Here is a 20,165-nt window from a genome sequence, read left to right on the forward strand (position 1 = left end):
CATGTTCTCTCTGACTCTCCTGTTACTGGATTAGTCCCTGGGGAAGCCAAAGACACACACTTTAACCTTTCTCAGAGCAGATTGAATAACTAGCTCTACTTACAGCTGTTGATGCAGCATCCCTGAAGACACCAGGTAAACATTTCAACCCAGGCCACTGCCAGCTGGAAACCAGAGCCATCAGCCAATATAGACACTGGCAACCAGTTGTGAAATATGAGCCTCCTAATTCATTTCTGTTCCTCTAGCAGCAGTTCCAAGCTTTTTTCTTCCTCCCTCTAATCCAAATAAAACAAAGGAGTCCACCAGAGAGTTAACAATCTGCTTTGTTAGACAGTCAGATTATATTTCTTAAGAATTTTCTCCTTTGTTTTTGTTTAGATCTCATTCTTCCCAGGGGATTATACAGACGGGAAAGAGGGAAAGTGAGATCAAATAAGGCTGAACACAACACAGGGATGGCGAGACCAACACTGCATTTGTGGAGTAAAGTTAAGTGAGATTATACCCAGAGGACACCCCATGTCCAGGGCTGCAGCCTCAAGTGCCAGATCCAGGTTACTGAGAATGTATATTGTCATCGCTGTTGAGGGTCACCCAAGCCCACAGCAACCACCAGTGTGTAAGGTGGTTGATAAATTTGGGCAAGGGGGTGGGATTGGGGCTTACGGGTCACATGAGTTTCCTACCTATGGATAATTACAAGCAACTTACAATGAGCAGTCTGTGAATCATGTAGGGCCCCAGAAATGTGTCCTCATGGTGATGATTTGTTACAGAAACAGGCCTTTTTAGGAGCATGAAGAGGAGTCTCGTAGAGACAGAATTATAGGCTACTCCCCATGTTTCTCTCCTTGTGGGAATGGAACAGCACATGTGCACTTGTCACATATGCCATGACCTCCATGTTTTCCAGGCTCCTGGGAAATAAGTCAATGTCATCATGCCCCATACAGACACGAGACAGAGGCAAAGACTGACACCCCACTTCTATTATCCAAGGGGGATGAGAAGGCTTGAGTTTCAGCAGGCACTTGCGTGGTTGCCTGAAGATAACAACTAATTCCTAAGAATCTGAGTCCCAGCTCTCCCATCTACTTCCAAGGAGTGCTGTTCTCCTCCTTTGGATCTTTGCATTCTGACTTATTAGAGAGAAAGAAGCAGATGCCCTCACTTGCAGGATCATTCAAGGTGATGGCCTCAAAGACTTGTGCCTCCAAAGTATGGTCCACATACCGGCAGCATCATGGATGTCCCTTGGGAGCTTGTTAAAAATGCAGTATCTCAGGCTCCACCTCAACCCTCCCCATGTAGAACCTGCGTATAACAAGATGTCCAGATGATTCATGCGCACATTAGATTGTGAGACACACTGGCCTAGAAAGCAGTTTGAGAAGGTCAAATGCAACCTTGGTGCTAAGAGGCTTCTAGCCCTTTGAAGAAGGGTCTTTGCTCTCATGGTATTTGGTTTGAAGAACCTGATAACCACATCCTTCCAGTTATTGCACCCTAGGGAATTCATTCTGTTCTACCTGCCATACTGGCTGTCCCTTGTTACACTGAGGGCTAAAGCAGGTAATAAGAACTGTGGCCACAGGTCAAGGTAGAGCTAACACTAGCAGTGACACTGGGGGAACTGGGGGAGATGTTGCTGCCTCAAAATCCTAGATGAAATGTGTGGTTGGAAATTAGGTCAGTGTGCTAAGAAACAGCAGCTGATTAGGCAGCAGCTAAAAAGAAAGACTCTGTGAATGAGGTGAGGCATTTGAGAAACAGGTATTTACTGAGAGCCACTCTGTTAAAAACACACTTGAGACTACAGGGCTGCCTCACTCAGCTATCCATCAATAGCAATCCATGTCAGGTGACCTAAGTGGAGGCCTGAGATCAAGGCAGAAGGAAACGATGCCATCAGAGCAGTTTCCACTTAAGAAAGTTGGGCCTGGCATTCACTCCATTCCCATAGACATTTCCCTGCCTCTTTTCATATCAATGAACTAAGATCCTAAGATGCTGAGTCCCTGATTCCACAGATGCTAGGATACCAATGGCCTTTCCCTTTCACCTCTCTGCTTCCAAATGTTACCTATGCTGGTGCACAAGCTCCCTCTTTGACATCCCCTCCTCATGGAAATAGGACTATTTGACCGTCAGACAGTGAGGATGAAAAATTTATACCCCCAAATTTCCCAATTCCTTATTAAGAACCTAGTTGAGTTTGGTTTCCTATTTTTAAAGTTCTTCTATCAAGGAGGAGCTGGCATTTGCAACTCAATATCCATTTCCCTATTCCCAAAATTTGGAGTCAAATATCCAGCCTCCCCCTAAATCCAATATACTGCAGGAGAAAAATCAACTCTTTAGTGCATTTTCAGTTATACTCAGGATAAATGTATCATGTTAGGTGAAATTATGATCTTGTTATCTTTATTTATAGATTAAGTATCATTTAAGGAGATACAGATGAGTGTCAAGTTGACAAGGGGTGGACTTGTGTCGTGTAATTTTACGTGTCAACTGAACTGAGTCCTGGTACTCTGACTAAACATTATTCTGAGTGTGTCTGGGAAGGTATTTCTAAATGGGATTTGCATTAGAATCAGTGAACTCAGTGAAGCAAATTGCCCTCCCCAGTGTGGGTGAGCATCATCTAATCCAGAAGTCCTCAACCTCTTTGGCACTAGGGACCAATTTCATGGAAGATACTTTTTCCACAGATGGAGTGGTAGGGGGAAGGGAGAAGAGGGAGGAATGATAGTTTTAGGATGAGACTGTTCCACCTCAGATCATCAAGCGTTAGTCAGATTCTTATAAGGAATACACACCTAGATCCTCACATGCACTGTTCCCAATAGGGTTTGCACTCCTATGAGAATCTAATGCTGCCACTGATCTGACAGGAGGCGGAACTCAGGCGATAATGCTCACTCGCCTGCCACTTACCTCCTGCTGTGCAGCCTGGTTCCTAACAGGTCATAAACCACCACCCTCCATGGGTCCACAGCCTGGGGGCTGGAGACTCCTGATTTTATCCACTGAGGACCTGACTATAACAAAAAAAAACCTATGGAAAGGGGAATATGCTTTCTCTGCCTTATTGCTTACACTGGGACATCAGTATTCTCCTGCCCTCAGACTGGGATTGACATCATTGATTCTTAGGCTTTAGGGCTCACACTGAAACTATACCACTGGCTTCCCCTCCAGCTTGCAGACGGCAGATCATAAGACTTCTCAGCTTTCCTAATCACGTGAGCCAGTTCCTCGTAACAATCAACATGTCCATATATATCTCCTCTTGGTTTTGTTTCCCTGGAAAACCCTGACTAATACAGCCAAGGAAGAGAGTTACTCTCCCTCACTTACAAGAACCACAAAGCAAATCATCCTGGGAGTGGCCATCGGCCATCTTAAAATCACACGGGCGGGAGGTGCCAAAAATGAAGCCAACACCAAGAAAGTCAAGCCAAAAAAATGGGGAAGACAGACACTAGGTCTTGGTCATATCATTTGAGTTACTGGGCTTTTTTAGAAACTGAGCCCATAAATTCCCTTTGTTGTTTAAGGCAGTTGAGTTGAAAGTTCTGTTCTTTGTAGCTGAAAGCATTCTAACTGACAGATCAAGTAAATAAATCATTCTCTGCTGGGAAGAAAGGGAATGTCTCACCAAAATTCCCTTGGCCTGGGCATATATATTGGACCCTCCCAGCTCCCTTCTCCTCCAAAAATAAATTGTCAGACCAAAGGAAACAAACAAACAAACAAACAAACACCTTTCAGATAAAGAGACAGGTGAGGCAAGTTAAGAAAAGTAGCTGCCCCTCCCTTCCTTCATCTCCAGCTCCCTGAAACAATAACCCCAAAGCATCTTATTACAGATCTTTAATTCCTCTCTCTTTCGTTTGGAATTTCTTCCTTTACTCCTTCTAGGGATTTAAGTATCAGAAGCAAATTGTCCACCCTACCCCCACAGCTGTCTGCCACCCCCACCCCCAACTCTACACTTCCTCCTGTCACCATATTTAAAGTGGGGGCAGGGAGCCTTTATTCTAAACCCAGTGCAATTCTCTCAGCTCTTTCCTAATCCCTCCACCTGTGAGATAATTGCTGGCATTTAGGGAAAAAAAACTCAATAGTAATCACAGACTTGCTCACAAAGACACAAAAAGAGGCAGATAAAATAGCAGAAAGAAAAAAAATCACAAGCCCAGAATTATCCACACTCTGACATCCATTCCAAGAGTACAATGGGCCAACCTCTTGCTACAAGAGAAAAAAAGCACAGCTTTACAGGAAGGGGCTTCATTTCAGAATATCATGGAGGTAATGGTTCCTATGCATACAAGAGATTAAGATACATCTACAAACTAAAATGAGTTGCCATCAATTAACTGTTCACAAGTCAGTCACAAAAAATAAGCAGGCCTATCAAACATGTACTCCTATCATTGTCTTAATGCAACAAGAAAATTATCTTAATCAAAAGTGTCCCTTTTTAGATGATAAAGAGGAAAAAAAATACTGAGATATTTTTATCCAGTGATCACAATAAAACAAAATCCTATTGAATCAGGCATTTGGCCCCACTCCATCAACTCAAGCTAAGATCCCAATCACTTTTGGGTTATGGATGCAAGATAGACGTTACATCCCTTAAAACAAGAACTGCAACAAAAATCTATGTATAACAAATAGGTTTGGTATACATAAATGCAAATTGTTTTAAATATTTAAAATACAACAAAATACTTTTACTAAAGTCTCATACACTTCCTTTCCATTCATTTTATTCCTGAAATTTGCTATAACACAGTGTGTCTCAAATTTACCTGATCGTAGAATAATTTAGAGCTGCAGGTCCTACAGTTCTGAGGCAGGAACTAGAGTCTGTAGTTTCACAAGTTCCCTGGGTGATTCTCATGAATTTGAGAAACAATAATGTAACTCTGAAGAGTTTTGTTTAATACAAAATACACATACAGGCTGGGCACAGTGGCTCATGCCTGTAATCCCAGCACTTTGGGAGACTGAGGTGGGCGGATCAACTTAGGTCAAGAGTTCATGACCAGCCTGGCCAACAGGGTCTCTACTAAAAATACAAAAATTAGCTGGGTGTGGTGGTAAGCACCTGTAATCACAGCTACTCAGGAGGCTGAGGCAGAAGAATTTCTTGAACCCGAGAGGCAAAGGTTGCAATGAGCTAAGATCACGCCACTGCACTCCAGCCTGGGCGACAGAGCAAGACTGTCTTAAAAAAAGAAAGAAAGAAAAGAAAAATACACAAAATACACATCCATGTGTATTATAGAAAAAGGAATGGGAAGTGATTCTCTATCTCATAGAAACCATACTTGCCTTTGTTCGAATGAAGGTGAGCTGAAGAAAGCTAATAGGCATGACACAAGATCACAACACAGAAGAACAGAACACAACTCATCCACTGGAGCAGAGACTGTCACTGTAGTCACCAGGCCCCTTACCCTGTTCTCCTGAGCACAGAGATAAATTGCATTTCCCAACCTCCTTTGCAATTGGATGGGATTATGTGACTGAGTCCTGGCCAATAATAGGTGATGCACACTATGTCCAGGCAGGGCCCTTTTGGACAAATCCTCCAAGCTCGCTCTCTCCTCCTTTGCCAGTAGACTGCAAAGAAGGACAAGGCTCCAGAAAATGACAAAGCTACAGGACGGAAGGTGTCTTGGTGCCTGAATGACTGTGTGGAGTAGAGATCCGCCACTTCACCACCCACCAATCTGTACTGCAACCTGGAATGTGAGAAAATTTTGTTAGTATTAAGCCACTGCGATTTGGGAACTGTCATAGCAGTTAGCCTGCCCTCACTAATATACATTGCTACTTCCCTGTTTTCCCCTGCCATTTTCAACCCACTCTTCTGGATTTTAGGATGAAGTAAACACAGACTAACAGAGAAGCCAAAAGTCGCTACCACTGCAATGTCAACATGCTATCTCAACACTATAGGAAACAAACTACTTGCACCCAGAAAAGGTCTTTCATATTTTAAGTGGCATTTGGTAAAGACAAAGCCCAAGACAAAAGAAAAAAAAAAAAAAGAATTGCTTTTGGAATTCATTATATAGGGGTTTTCTTCCTACTCTATTGTGAGTTGCTCAAGAACAAAGACTGATTTTTACCCATTTTGTGTATCTCTTGTGCTCAATACTTGTTAAATTCAATTACACTTTATTGTTACTGTCGAGAGGGAAGGGAATATATTTATTAAAACCATAACGAGAGCTAGACATCTTTTTAGGCACTTAATATATGTTAGATTATATACTTCTCAATTTTACCAAAAGTAAAATAATGTATTATTTATAATACATCATATGTAATATGATTTATATGAATTAAAAATATATTAGAATATTATATTAGCATCCCCATTTTACAGAAGAGAAAACAGGTTCAGTGAATTTAACTGAAATGATGGTATCGCATGTAGTGTCAGCTCAGGCTTTTGGGGTCAGACAAAACTCAGTTAATCCTGGTTCTGCTGCTACTGCTGCTAGCTCTGTAACCAGCTTTGTAACCTTGGGCCTCTGGTTTTTTTGCCTGTGAAAATGGGGATAACGCCATGTAATTATTCAGAAATTTATTTAAACTGATATGAGAAATAAAGTTTTTTTTTAAAAAAACTTTTCTTTAAAGAAAGGCAGAGGTAAAAGTAGGGAAACTTGAGGATTATTTCAGACAAGCTAAACCATTTCTAAGAAAGAAGTAGTGCTGGTTCTCCAAAACAAACTGTCAAGCAAGAACCAACAGAAGAGCCAGTAAACGGGATGCAGCCACTCATCTCCGGGGAGAACAGACCTGTCTCTGTCCACTAAACAGATGAAACAAGCAAAAAAGTGCACCAAAGTCTTCCAACTGTTAGGATGGCCAGAAAGGGCATAAGGGATGCAAGAGAGAAAGTAAGCCTGTGAATCCTCAAATGTATTTTTTTCCTATAATTTTTGGAGGGAAGCCAGCTAAAAACAGGAAGATATCTGGAATGTTGACAAAAGTCAATATTCTCCACAAATTACTCCGACCTTGCCTAGGCAGTGACCTTCACACCACCACTGGTTTAATGGCATTTATTTCTACAGTAGCTGATTTCACTATTAAACAGAGACGCAGCGCACAGGATAATAGAACTAAATCACTCTTGTAAATATTTAATATCATTGCCTTTCTTTTTTCCTTTTAACAAATCACTATCAAAGGCTGAGCACACAGTAGAAAACACACTTATTTATTCTATCCTGGAAAAAAAGCTTAGTGCTCATGCATTTTATCTATCTAGTTCTCCAAATGACTTTGACACTTGAGAGCCCTTGTGATCAAAACAGTCTGAAGGGAGGCAATTTTGCAACAATTTAAGAACCGATTTCCTGCACCCATCAACATCCCCCAAGGCTGCCTCATGGACGGGCACTAAACTTAACCCATCAGATGCATGGTAGAACCCTGAAAAAATTGTTTTTTAAAAAGAAAACCCAGAAATGATACTGGCTTAAAGATAAATACTCTCATTTGAAAAAAAAAAAAAAAGTTTCTTTTTAGTCGAAAAAATTACAAATAAAATGACAACCACTTTTAAAGGAATAAAGGAAGTGCAAACAACTATTAAGCAACAGTTTGGAAATCAGTCCCTAGTGAATATCATCACAGCTCATCTTTATTGCACTCAACATGCATCCACACTGTTACAAATAGTCAACATGGGACAGCAAGAAAGAAAAAGTTATGGGTATGAAAGCTTTTTAAAAGTCAACTGGTGTCACCATCTTACTTCAGCCAAGACAAAGCCATCAACAAAGCAAGTACGTAAGTGGTACAAAGCATCATAAAATACTAAAATTCAAAGCAGCTTACTGACAACTTGGAAAGCTGGAGTCGCATCAGTTCCTAGGAAGACGAGTAATTTAAGAGATAACCTTTTTTAGAAAGTTTGCACACTGAGACTTCCAGAATCTTCCTTATATGGCATTATCAACAATGATCTCAGCAGCCTATGAATGATCTATAACAAATACCATCAACAGTGAAGATGGGCAGGACTTAGAGGTAACTTGGTGGGAGGAGAAAGAAAACAACATCTGAAGTCAGAAAGTCTGGTCTAAGCCCCGATTGTGCTACAAATTTTCCATGCAGTGACAAACACATCACTCATGCCCTCTCAGCATGTTCTGTCATCCACAAAATCACTGTGGAATGAACTAAAGGAATTCGAAGTCCCCTTTGAGCTCCGAAATTATATGCTTCTAAGATTTGAGGAAGCAAATCAGCATTTTTTAAAAGTAACTCAACCAAATGTCTTTGTTTTCTTCTCGGCTCATATAGTTCCATCAAGTAATATAAGGAATCCTATAGCTCTTTGTGTGCACAAAAAAAGCAGACACATCTATCAAAAACCTAAGAACGAACAGGTTTTATGAGGATTACTATTTTTAGTGTGGGAGGCTCATAAGCAGGAGTGTCCAATCTTTTGACTTCCCTTGGCTACATTGGAAGAGGAAGAATTGACTTGGGTCACACATGAAATACACTAACACTAATGATTTCTGCTGTGCTTAGAAAAAAAAATTCACACACACAAAAATCTCACAATGTTTTAAGAAAGCTTAAGAATTTGTGTTGGATTGCATTCAAAGCCATCCTGGGCCGTGTGCAGCCCGCAGACTGGGGGTTGGACGAACTTGTTCTAAAAGAAGAGACTAATGATTCCCTCTTGCAATGGAGGTACACAAAGACTCTTTCTATTGAAAACATAATGGGATCTCAGGAAGGCTTGGGGCTGGCCCTGTTGCAGAACTCTGCTAAGAAGTTACTTAACTCATCAACAAGTATTTACTAAGTTGTTTCCACAATGGGGCAGGCACTGTTACAGGCACTGGATATACCAAGACAAACAAAATCAGATACTGCCTCTGATTTTATGGAGCTTGTATTCTCATGAACTGCTTATTATTTAACATTGTGTAGTACTATTTTAATTTGCACAGCACTTTCACCTGCATTGTATCAATTATTAGCCAGAACAAACCTACCAAGTAGGCATTTTACAGGTAAAAACACAGATGGTCAAAAAGATTGAATAATATGTTCAAAGTTCCCAGATTTAATGAGTGATGCTGATATTGACAAGATATATTTATAATAATTAAAGTTTGTTGTTAATGTTTAAGATAACTAAACTAATGCTTATGTATGTTGGCTAAGCTCTACCATAAGCCTTTAATATTATTGTCTCAATAGGTCCTCTCAGCAGCCTTACGAAGTATGTAGTATTCTTGCTCCCATTTTGCTTATTAGGATAATGAAGCTTAACAAGGTTGTATAGCTTGTGAGGGTCAAACACTACCATCAGTACTTTAACCCACTATATTTTATTCCCCAGCATTCTGAATTAGGTCCTCACATATATCTCACTGTTCTATTTGTTCCATAATGCTGACCCGAGGTTAGAATTATTCATACCTGGAGATCTAGTATTCCAGGTTCAGTTGTCACATGGCTCAATTAGTTTAGAACTGCAGAATCTCACTCATAACAATTTGGGCCAAGGCATTTGTAAAGACTCATTATTGGTCACTTGGGGAAACAAGGGAGTGTATGCCTGGCTCAGCAAACTACATCTCCAAGACCAGATAAACAGCTCCAGGCAAATGGTGTACTACAGATGGATCAATGGCTGCCACTTCATACTGAACAGACAGCACATAAATAGGACAAAGTCCTCAGCTGTGCACTGAGACAGCCCACAAAATCCTTAGCTGAGCCAATGACTTCTAAACAAGTAATTCCTACCAGAAAGCAATTCCTTCACCTACATGTTGAACTGTCTGGGGAAAAAAAAAAAAAAGTCATTCATAACCAGACTCTCAGGATGAATGACATTAGATAGACAGTAGAGAAATAACCATGATGACTGTTGACCTGCTCCAAATTGGAAAGCAAATAAGACTAAAGTTCCTAGTAGTTTTCTCATGTGATGCTGAGATCAGCTCTTCCTAGCGTTAAGCAGCCATTCTCAGAAGTATTGTTTACACACACTATATGGATATCTGTTTAAATACTCAGGTAATACAAACTGGAAGTGTTCTAACCAGACTAGTATCTTTAAAACTGCAGTTGTTTTAACATCTGTGGTGTGTACTTTACCAGGAAGCAGTAATTTCCCTATTTAAATGAACCCTTCCAAAAAAACTATTCCCAATCAAAACAGAAAATGTAGTTAAAAGGATTCTTGAGTTAAGCCAAGCCAAAAGCTTCCTTCAAGTTTTACAGTCATTAAGCCTTATAATATTAGCTTTGGTAGCTACTTTAAAATTACTGTCCAAAGTTTTTTTAACTGAACACTAACTAGTTCTAATTCTAGCTATTTTCATCCAAAATGAAAATCATAAAAAAGGGTTTCATGTCAAATAAATTTTGGTTACTTTGAAATGTACATTTTCCTTCTCAGAGGTTTGTAATTTGCCTTGTCAAAACAAAGGCTCTGAGAAGTCCCGCAGTCAATAAACCTGCTTAGTTTAAAACTATGTTTTCAGAACTTACTTTTTCCAGTTTTTTTTTTCCTTGAAATATTATTAGCATTTCTAAACATTGAGTACACATGAACACCAAGAAGGTAACAAGACACCAGGGACTACTTGAGGGTAGAGGATGGAGGGTGGGAGGAGAAAGAGGATGGAAAAACTACCTATCGGGTACGATACTTATTACCTGGGTGACAAAATAATCTATATACCAAACCCCTATGGCACACGATTCACCTATATAACCAATCTGCACATATACCCCAAACCTAAAGAAAAAGTTAAAACAATAAACATTATTAGCATTTCTCAAAATTTTTTCGGAAGATGACAATCTGGCTGAACGTGCTATATAATACCAGGTTCTACAAGACAACAAAACTTCCTCAAATTCACCCAGATTTCTATTTTTCCTTGGGCCTATTTTGAAATCATATAATGCATTGTTTTTAAAGAAACAGAACATTTAAAACTTCCCCAGTTAATACACAAATAGGTTTAATAAGTCTAGGTTTAATAAGCAAGAGGTTAATATTTGATTGAGTTTCACAGTCCTTTCATCAACTTCATAGCACACAAGCCATTATGGGTAAAATATTGGACCACAAAACTCACATTATCAAGTTCGGGTTCAGAGATATCACTAATAATAGAAGAGTGTGTTGCTCAATGCGTATTTGCCATTTAGCAATTATTACCAGCAACAAGGAACAACGGATTATAGTAACAAATTTATTTCAAATATTTCAAGAAAATGGGTTGAGAGACTTTTCTATATTTCTTTATTGTTTGAAAGACTTTTATTTGGAGAGAAGTATAATAGACACACACAAACACACACACACAATAGTATTTGAGGTTTGAGATTTATTTTCGTATAGTATCAAGCCAATGTACTGACTCTCATTTCAATAACAGATCTGCAGGCATTTGCGAGGCATCGTCCTTAGCTTATCTTTAAGTAAATATTTTGATTGTCAGGCAGCTCGTTGCAAATAAGGTTCTTTTCGAAACTCAGATCTGATGCATCCAAGCCCACTTGCACATCATTCATTTAATAATCTGTGTCTGTGCTAAAATATGAAATCATCCCAAGGAGGTCAAAGTACAGAGAAAAGCAGGCTTTGCAGGGGTTTCATTTAAAAGGGCTGCAGAGCGTGGGGGACCCAGTTATCTTTCAGTCCTATGGTCTTTACTATGCTACATTACCCTAAAGCTTAGGAAATGAGCTATTACACACCATCATCCTTCCTAACCGCTATCACAGAAAATCACACACTCACAGAACAGCATTAATTGTCAGAATTAGCAACCATTTAAAAGGCAGCTGTTCTTTCACTCTTAAATAGGCTCCAAATTTCAGATTTTCTGCCTGCATTGGCCGCTCCATCTATTGCTCTTACACACGCACACACATGCATGCACACGCACACAATGGCTCTTCAAACAAATTTTTTAAATTATCTATATTCATTTAAAAAAAAAAAAACAAGAAAATGTTATTAAGCAACATTTTCATCCCAATACTTGCCATCGTTGTTACAACCGGCTGGAAAGCTTCCAACCTGCACGGAAGCACTTTTCAAAGCTCCAGGTGGAAGGTCTCGGTTTTGTGTGGGTTGGGGGAAAAAAGAGCAGTATCTCTTTAAGAGTCAACAGTAAATTAACTTGCCCAAAAGACTGAAATAATTAGCAGTTAGTAGCTTATTAAAAGGATGGCAAAGGCCAAGCTGCCATCTGGGATCTCCAGTTTCTTGTGATTGTTATTATGTCAAGATGTGCAAGTTGCATTAGGTTTCATGTCACCGCGCCTGCCCTTGCTTTACATGTAAATTTTAATGAAAGATGCAGCACTTTTACAATCAGATGTCCATCAAAAAGTGTTATTAGTCTGGCTGTTTACAAAGCTTATGGTCTTTTCCACCTCTGTTATTCTGCTTACCACTAAATGCCTTAGGAAAAAAAAAGAGAAAAACTCAATAATATCAATTAGATATTCTCTTTGTATTGAGGGAAACCTGTGCTTAATCAAAAACAGGGCAAAGCTACCTCACAAGAGGACAATATTTTTGCTTCTATTTACACACAGTGAAAAACCACACTGCCTGGGTGTCTCACAAGGTTAATCCTTCTTAAAGAAAGTTAAGCAACCTAGAGCCTGCCTACTGATTATTACATGGATAAACACAATTTTGGATTGAGTGGGGAAAATACATGTATTTATTAAAGATAAATGGCAATTTTTAAAAAAATAAATCAATTAATAAAGAAAAATGGCAGAAAGGGTCACAACGGAACCTTATAGTGATGGGCATATTCTATTTCTTGATTTGGATGGTATTTACATAGCTATACAGAGGTTTAAAAAAAAAAAACCTTCAAGCTGTATGCTTAAGAGCATGCCTTTTATATACTTTGCACTGTGTATGCTATCCCCAGTAAGCAAATAAATGATGAGCAAATAAAAAATTCCCTATGTGTTCACACACAAAGCACATTTTCTTTTCTGATTCTGATAATGTAAAGCATGGGTGATCTGACTAAATGATTACCTAACAATTTCCCTTTAAAATAAAAAATTAATTTAAAAACTGCATATATAAAAATACATTAAAAACAGTGCATTTAAGACTTTTTACTTGAAGAGAGGTGTTTGTTACATCTGAAAGCTATTTTCAAACTCCCATTGACTGTGAGCAAGGTGTCAGAGGGCTGGGTCTATGTTTGCTCAGTTTCTGTGTACTCAGTACCTAGCATATCGCTGGCTCTCCATCAATATTTGTTGAATGCCAAATACACATTGCTTTTCTAATATTATAGCAGAGGATCTGCTAAATTCTGATACATGTCACCCTGGAATCTATTATTTTCAGTACACCTACAAATGGCAACTACATATAAAAACACAATATACCAGTATAAGCCTATTAACATGTATTTGCACAAATTGTACCTATACTCAGATATACACTGCCCTACACAACTAAGAAACAGATGATAGCATGTACAAGCCTAAGCACATGGGGAAATGCACTGTGCTTGTTCTCTCATTAAATATCTTTCCATCAGACTATTCTTTCAAAGTCTTTGCAAATGAGATGTATCTTAAAGACAACACAATTCCAAACATTCTTTGCCTGTAGGTGCTATCAAAGTCAGATTTATGTGTGTATACATATTGATCTACAGTTGAAAATTACATATCTTCTAAGGTTAACCAACTCAACTAGATAAGCAAAGGATAGATCATTATTCATACCTTAGAGGAGAAAGTGTTTTATGACATATATACGCAGACATAAAATCTATAAGTAATCAATAAATCCAAATTGATCATTGAGGAGGAGGAGACAGACATGTTGTTTCAAAATCTGAGAAATAATTTCTTTTATGTATTGTCAATTGGAATTTAATTAAAACATTCTACTGATACATTGTACATTTTATTAATAAATCTTCTGTTCACATTAACATTTTTTTGAATGCTCCAAGAAACATCCATGCAAAAAATGTCTGGTGTTCAGTGAAAATTTCTAAACAAGAAAAAAACACACTTTTCATATTTTTCAAGCACCATCTCAAAGACATCACTGCCAAAAATACAGAGCTGCTAAAATCAAGCAATTTACTTTTTATGTTTAAAATAAATCTATTTTCCCCCACAGACTTTCCAAACATTAGAAGAAGAAAACATACATGGAAAACAGGCTTCTTCAAAAAACAAAGCGATTTTATATTCATTGTCAAGAGGACAAATCAGTGGTGGATGAGAAACAGATGAGACAAGAGATGGAAATGTAATACTGCCCCTATTTTATTATAATTAGATATTTATAGAGCACAGATGAGTTTATTTTCATAATTAGTAGCTGGCATTAGTAAATGAATTTGCATACACAGTTGGCTATCAAGGCAGTAACTTATTTTCAGGGCTCTCAAGTCCCAGCAGGGACAAGACGGGGTTCAACTCCTCAAATCAGCTTTCTTAATGTTATTACCAGTAAAATGCAATCTACATGAAATCATGTTCAAATTCATGTAGCTTGATTATCCCTTTCCAGTTTGGCCAGTGTTGATTAGCTTAGCATTAGAAGGCCAGTGATCAAATCTACATGGGAAAAATACACATAAACAAATCAAAAGGGCCTTCTAAACTCTAAAGGACTAGAATAGATCTTAGGGTCAACACTATCTAATTCAGTGAATACAAAACTCTGTAGAGCAAAGGGAAAAAGAAACGAAATCCCCCTGCTGCCCCGGCTGCCCTAAAGGTTTAAAAATCAGTTCTTGATCATTGTTGAAGATGTCAGATACCTCTCTCCCAGGTCATGCTCTGCATTCTCCATACCCTCCCCACACTTTCCCACACCACTCTACAAAAGCAACTTTACCCAACACAGACCAGCCTCTCTGAAGGTAGTGCCAAGGGTAGGAAGGATTCCTGGTAACTGATCACAGCAATGGTCAAACAGAAAATTAATCAAACTACCTCCCACTACTGACATCCAGTAAGAAATTTTGAAGGCATCTTTTTCTCCTCCCTTATTCTCAAACCAAAGGTAAAAAACTTACGGCTCATGCACCAAATCATCTGGCACGCAGGTACACACCTGTGTGTGTGTTCATACGTACGTATAGAGGAGAAGATACTTTGAGATGACATTTTTATCACGTCCACTTCTAGCTTTTCTTGAGCATCTGGTGACTGTGCCTGCATCCTTGCGTGGCAGCGATCAGCTGGAGCAGAGTGGAGGCTGCTGCCTTTGATGGCACTTGCGCTCTCCAGTTTGTCATGATTCCCACCATGACCTATTGCTTCTCTTACACTAGGACACTATTTATCCCCAGGTCTACTTCATAATACTGGTCAGGACCCTGCTGGCTTTTGGGTCTGTGACCCCTGCCCTGAGTTCAGTTTCAAGGGAAGGTATTTGGTAACCTCATCCAGAATGGGTAATCCCTAAATGGACTAGAAGGAGGGGAAGAAGGCCAAAATATACTCTCAACACTTAAATGGGGGCTTTCAGAACAGCTGACCAAGGCTAGTTGCTGAAGTCCTCTGTGTGAGCCACTTCTAGGTAAGTTCGCGCTTGTTTTTGGCCATGTCCTGCCTAACAGCCTCCTGAACAGAGTGGTTTTTGTTATAGCCTACCCACCCTGCTCAGTTCTATAGATTTAACTTGACAATTCTTTCCATTATGGATTTACTACTTCATCAATCAGCTTTAAAAGAATGACAACATGTGAGGTATATTCCTTCTTTTCTCTGACAAATGTCTAAGAATAAATTCAAGACCTCTCCCATGTTTATTCTGGTGTAATCTATAAAATTTTCCCTCTGACACTTGCACACACAGGGCCAGAGAAGGCCTTAGTGAGGAGGGAACTGGAGCCAGAACACGTGGTCTCACTTCATGACCCATTGGGGCTCCTTTGCTCAGTGATTTGGGGTCATGAGGGTTGTGATAAGGAACACATGTTAGTAAGTAGAGTGATTTCATTACTAATATCAGCATTGAAAATCTAATCCTGTCCATCTCCCCTCCCCCATATCTAAAATCAGTTGTTTAGTTCAGTTAAACCATTACTTAATATTGTAAGCATTCATTAAGTACAACTCTGGCCCTAGTACTGAGTTTGTGTAGAATGAGTGACAGAGACAGCAAAGACACAGGTCTTGGTCTTTTGTGGGACAGGTTGTGGGGAGTGGATTGAAACACATGAGTAAATGTGACTCAAGGCAGTTTGGCATAGTTACCTTATAACACAGCACAAAGTCTGGCAGACCTAGGAGCCTTGGATCTTCAAGGATAAGAGGGAGAAGCATGTTCAAGGACATTCAAGAAAGAGAGTAGTAGAGCTTGAGCAAAAGTCCAAAGGCGGGAGAACACAGTGTGGATACAAGCAGAGTGACTTGGGGACTTTGGGAGATGGAGGAGCTGGCAGGGGTGATGGTGGGCAGAGGGGGTATGCCCACTGAAAATAAAGCAGGGAAGGCACCTTGACAATTATACAACAAGAATCTACCTAAAATTTTGGAACAGATGAGCTACATGACCCGATTTAATTTTAATTTTGCTTTATTTTCACTTTCAGGAAGATAAACGACAGCAGAATAAGAGGATTAGAGATTCTGAGTCCTTTCTGCATGGAACACACTATGCCAGACACATCTGGATGTTAACAAATGAATACGTTTGTCTTCAACATATGTGCAATCTAGTAGAGGGGAGCGGTCCAATTCCCAATTAACTTCCATATAAATTGTTAGAGAGGTACATGGAGGAAGAGCCCAACTCTGAATGGAGCATTCAAGGAAAATGTCACATAAGAAATGAAATATATGTATTTTTCAACAGGCAGAAAAAAGGGGATGAGGGGCTGTTAGAAGGTAGAGAAACAGAATAAGCAAAGGTAAGAGATGAGGAAATTCTAGAGAGGTTATTTGGTATTCCACTTGGCTGGAGCAGCAATTTTGTAGCTAAACTTAACGGAGGAGCAGGATAAAGGTAAACAGGACCATATAAGGGAAGGCTTTGAAAGTGGGATAACTAATCCTGCACTCCATTTGGTGGGTGGCAGAGTTTAAGCAATTCTCAACCACTGAATAGACTGGAAGAGAATAGAGGCAGAAAGACTAATTAGGAGAGGTCAATAATTGAGTAAGTGCTAACTGGAAACTGATCCAGGGAGCTGACAGTAGAGATGCAAGAGACTTTCCGGAGGAGAGTCTCAACAAGCTCTCTCTCTACCAATTGCCTGGGAGTAGGAAGGTTCAGGAAGGAGAATGATAGAAAGTAATTCCTGGGTTTCACACCCGGTGATAAGGCGAGTGGGAACTGCATTAACAAACGGGGAGACATCATAAAGGGAAGCTGGTTTGTGGGCAGATGATATGAAGGTTGACTTTGAGCCTACTGAAGTGCCTCCCTTAGTGGGGCATTTACATAGACGTATGTTACAGAGAATGCAAGGTGGTAGGCTGGAACTTATGACAGGTCAGTGCAGAGAGGTAGCTAGAAGGCTTAAACATGGAGGGCACCTTTGTATCTGGGAGAGGCAGTGTAGAGTAGGGGTTAGGGGCACAGATTCTGGGTTCGATTCTCACTTAGTAGTCATCAACTTATGTTATCTGACTCTGAGCCTTATTCTTATCCATAAAACAAGAATAATGCCACCACCTACCTCACAGACGAGTTATGAGCGTTAAGTGTGACAAGTCCATTAACCATATAGCACAATGGCTGGTGCATGACGAGTACTCCGTAAGTGTTAACAGCTTCTAGTAGTGGTAGTAGCAGTGACTCAGAGAAAGAAGATACTCACGTGCAAAATCTAAAAAACACTTAAAACATCTATTTTATGGGATGTTGTAAGGGATTAGGGAAAGACAAGGAGACAGAGACTGACTCTAATGCATTGCCATTGAGAGAAGAGGCAACAGTGCCACATGCATCAGAAAAGTTGAGTCCTAGGCAGATTGGTGGCTGTGCCTCTGAGGTCACCAGTGCCTTCCACTGAGTAGCATCAGTGGTGAGGTGGAGATACAGCCAGATGTAGCCCTGTAATCATTTATTCCTCTTCCTCTCCCCACTTTTCCACCTACCTCCTTTCAAAAGATACCAACTTAGCAATGGGGTAAGGGTTCCCCATGACAGATTTCTGAGAATGAAGCCACCTGGGATTTGCATAAAAGGAACAGGCAATCAACCAACCCCAAAGTGGAAAGGACTGAACTGCTTCCAAGGCAACCATACATAACTTTTCAAAGACCCAGAAAAGCATAAAACTCAAATAAGAGATAGCCAGCTCACAGACGCGTCATTGAATCCATGCTTTCAATAACTTGTCGGCCCCTTCTTTCTTCAACATCCTCATGGCATAAAACACATTTCCTACTTCTGTTACTTGCCAGTCTTTGAAGGAAGAGACAGCACACATACTCATTGAGATAGGGGCTGCAGAGTGAAGGAGGAAGCAGGGAAGACTAGATGCAGACACATATTTATAATTTATCAGTTAACCTCTCCCTTCACTCCTGAACAACTAATCCAATTTGAGCTAGTGAGCCAGGTTCTCTAGGCTTGGGTCTCTGAGAGCTTTGATTAGAAATGGATGCGTTACCTAAAGGTGTGATGCGATGAAAGGCATGTCAGAGTGCTGGCACAAGCTCGCGCGCTCAGCCTCTCTCCTTTTCTCTGCCCACCTGGCAAAAGGCTGGCTTTGTAAGTAAAAATCCTACATTACCTCCTTCTCCTCTTCCTCCTGACTGTATAACACATTTTCATTCCTGTGTTCTTTTACACCCTCCCAGTCCCACCTTTCTGAACCCATTACCCCATCAGAAAATTCCAAATCCCACATATACAGGAAATACAACACAGGAAAAAAAGATAAATAAATAAATATCCCCCCTCGCAATTCCACATTAAATAAAATTTCAGGCAATTCACCAATACTCTCCCTTTCTCGTCTACCATCTTTCCCCCACCAATGTTATCCCCAAATTCAGTTATTTCAAGTAATAGCAATAATGATGCATAATTTCATACTTCCCCTGTTCCCTCAATATATTTACTAGGAGGGGATCTTAGAACACCCTGCATGGAAGTAACATGTATCTTCCCTATACTGTGTAACCACTTTCAGAGTCCCCCATTCCTGCTAGAAAGAGTACAAGATCATGCAGAAGGCCCACCCTCAGTTTAGAGGGAGGCAGGCCAATACAGAATCATCCCCAAACACTGAACGTGAAGTGCACTGAAGGGAAATGATAGCACTGGCTTTTTATTTTTATTCTTATTTTTCTGTTGTTGTTAAAACCATTAATTTATAATCTGGACTGTATTCAGAATCGACAATCCTAATTTATAATCTGGACTGCATTCAGAATCGACAATCCTCTTGGATGCATGAATATTTCAAGACGCAGATTGATAGTTATTATGATAAAAGTAAAGTGAGCTCTACCTTTACTTCTACCTACAGAAATGAAGGTCCAAGTAAGTAGAGGAAGCATGGTGTCCCACCATGGAGGCGGCGAGAGAGAGAGAGAGAGACAGAGAGAGAGCAAGGAGAGTCAAACATCAGCACACTGCAGACACACAAAGAGACGTAAAACACACAAAACAAAAACTCGCAACAGTAAAGGCAGTAGCATTGCAACATCCTGAGGAGGCAGCACAAAACAAACATACAACGTGGAAGTTTAAACAAGCAGTAAACGCTGTGACCAGCAAGGCTGCTCCCTCAGCTTCATGTTCAAGCTCCATCCCATTCATTTCTTCTCAGTCCCATCCTCAGAAACATGACAAAGTCTGCATGCAAACAGCACTGCACAGCCTGAAATTGCACTGTACGTGAAATTGCATGCACTTAATATAAAAATTATTAGGGAACATCTCAGAGAAGATAGGTTCTCCTGTATTTTCCTAACATTAATATGAGTTATGAGGACCAAGAGTATAACATACATGTATAGGTGGTGTACACACAACATATGTAAATATTTCCACACATATTTATGGGCATCAAAAACAAATTAATAAGATTCAGTGGAAACCAGACAGAAACCTCCTTTTTTCATGTTGAAGGAATAATGAAAAGGAAAGGAGT

The 20,165-nt window shown here is 39.8% G+C and overlaps 1 protein-coding gene across 39 annotated transcripts in view; it reads right to left on the minus strand.

Moving 5' to 3' along the window:
* NRXN3 (neurexin 3) overlaps positions 1-20,165 on the minus strand; it is a 1,717,425-nt gene that overhangs the window by 1,562,744 nt on the left and 134,516 nt on the right. For 25 of the 39 annotated variants that reach the window (XM_031669072.1, XM_031669069.1, XM_031669068.1 and 22 more), the window contains one exon: positions 19,521-19,532. The exons of the other annotated variants lie outside the window; for them this stretch is intronic. In XM_031669072.1, the coding sequence (XP_031524932.1) occupies positions 19,521-19,532 (12 nt within the window). The remainder of the gene's footprint in view (positions 1-19,520; positions 19,533-20,165) is intronic. 39 annotated transcript variants of the gene reach the window in all.

This window comes from Papio anubis, chromosome 7 (genome assembly GCF_008728515.1).
Source record: "Papio anubis isolate 15944 chromosome 7, Panubis1.0, whole genome shotgun sequence".
In the NCBI taxonomy this organism is placed as follows: Eukaryota; Metazoa; Chordata; class Mammalia; order Primates; family Cercopithecidae; genus Papio; species Papio anubis.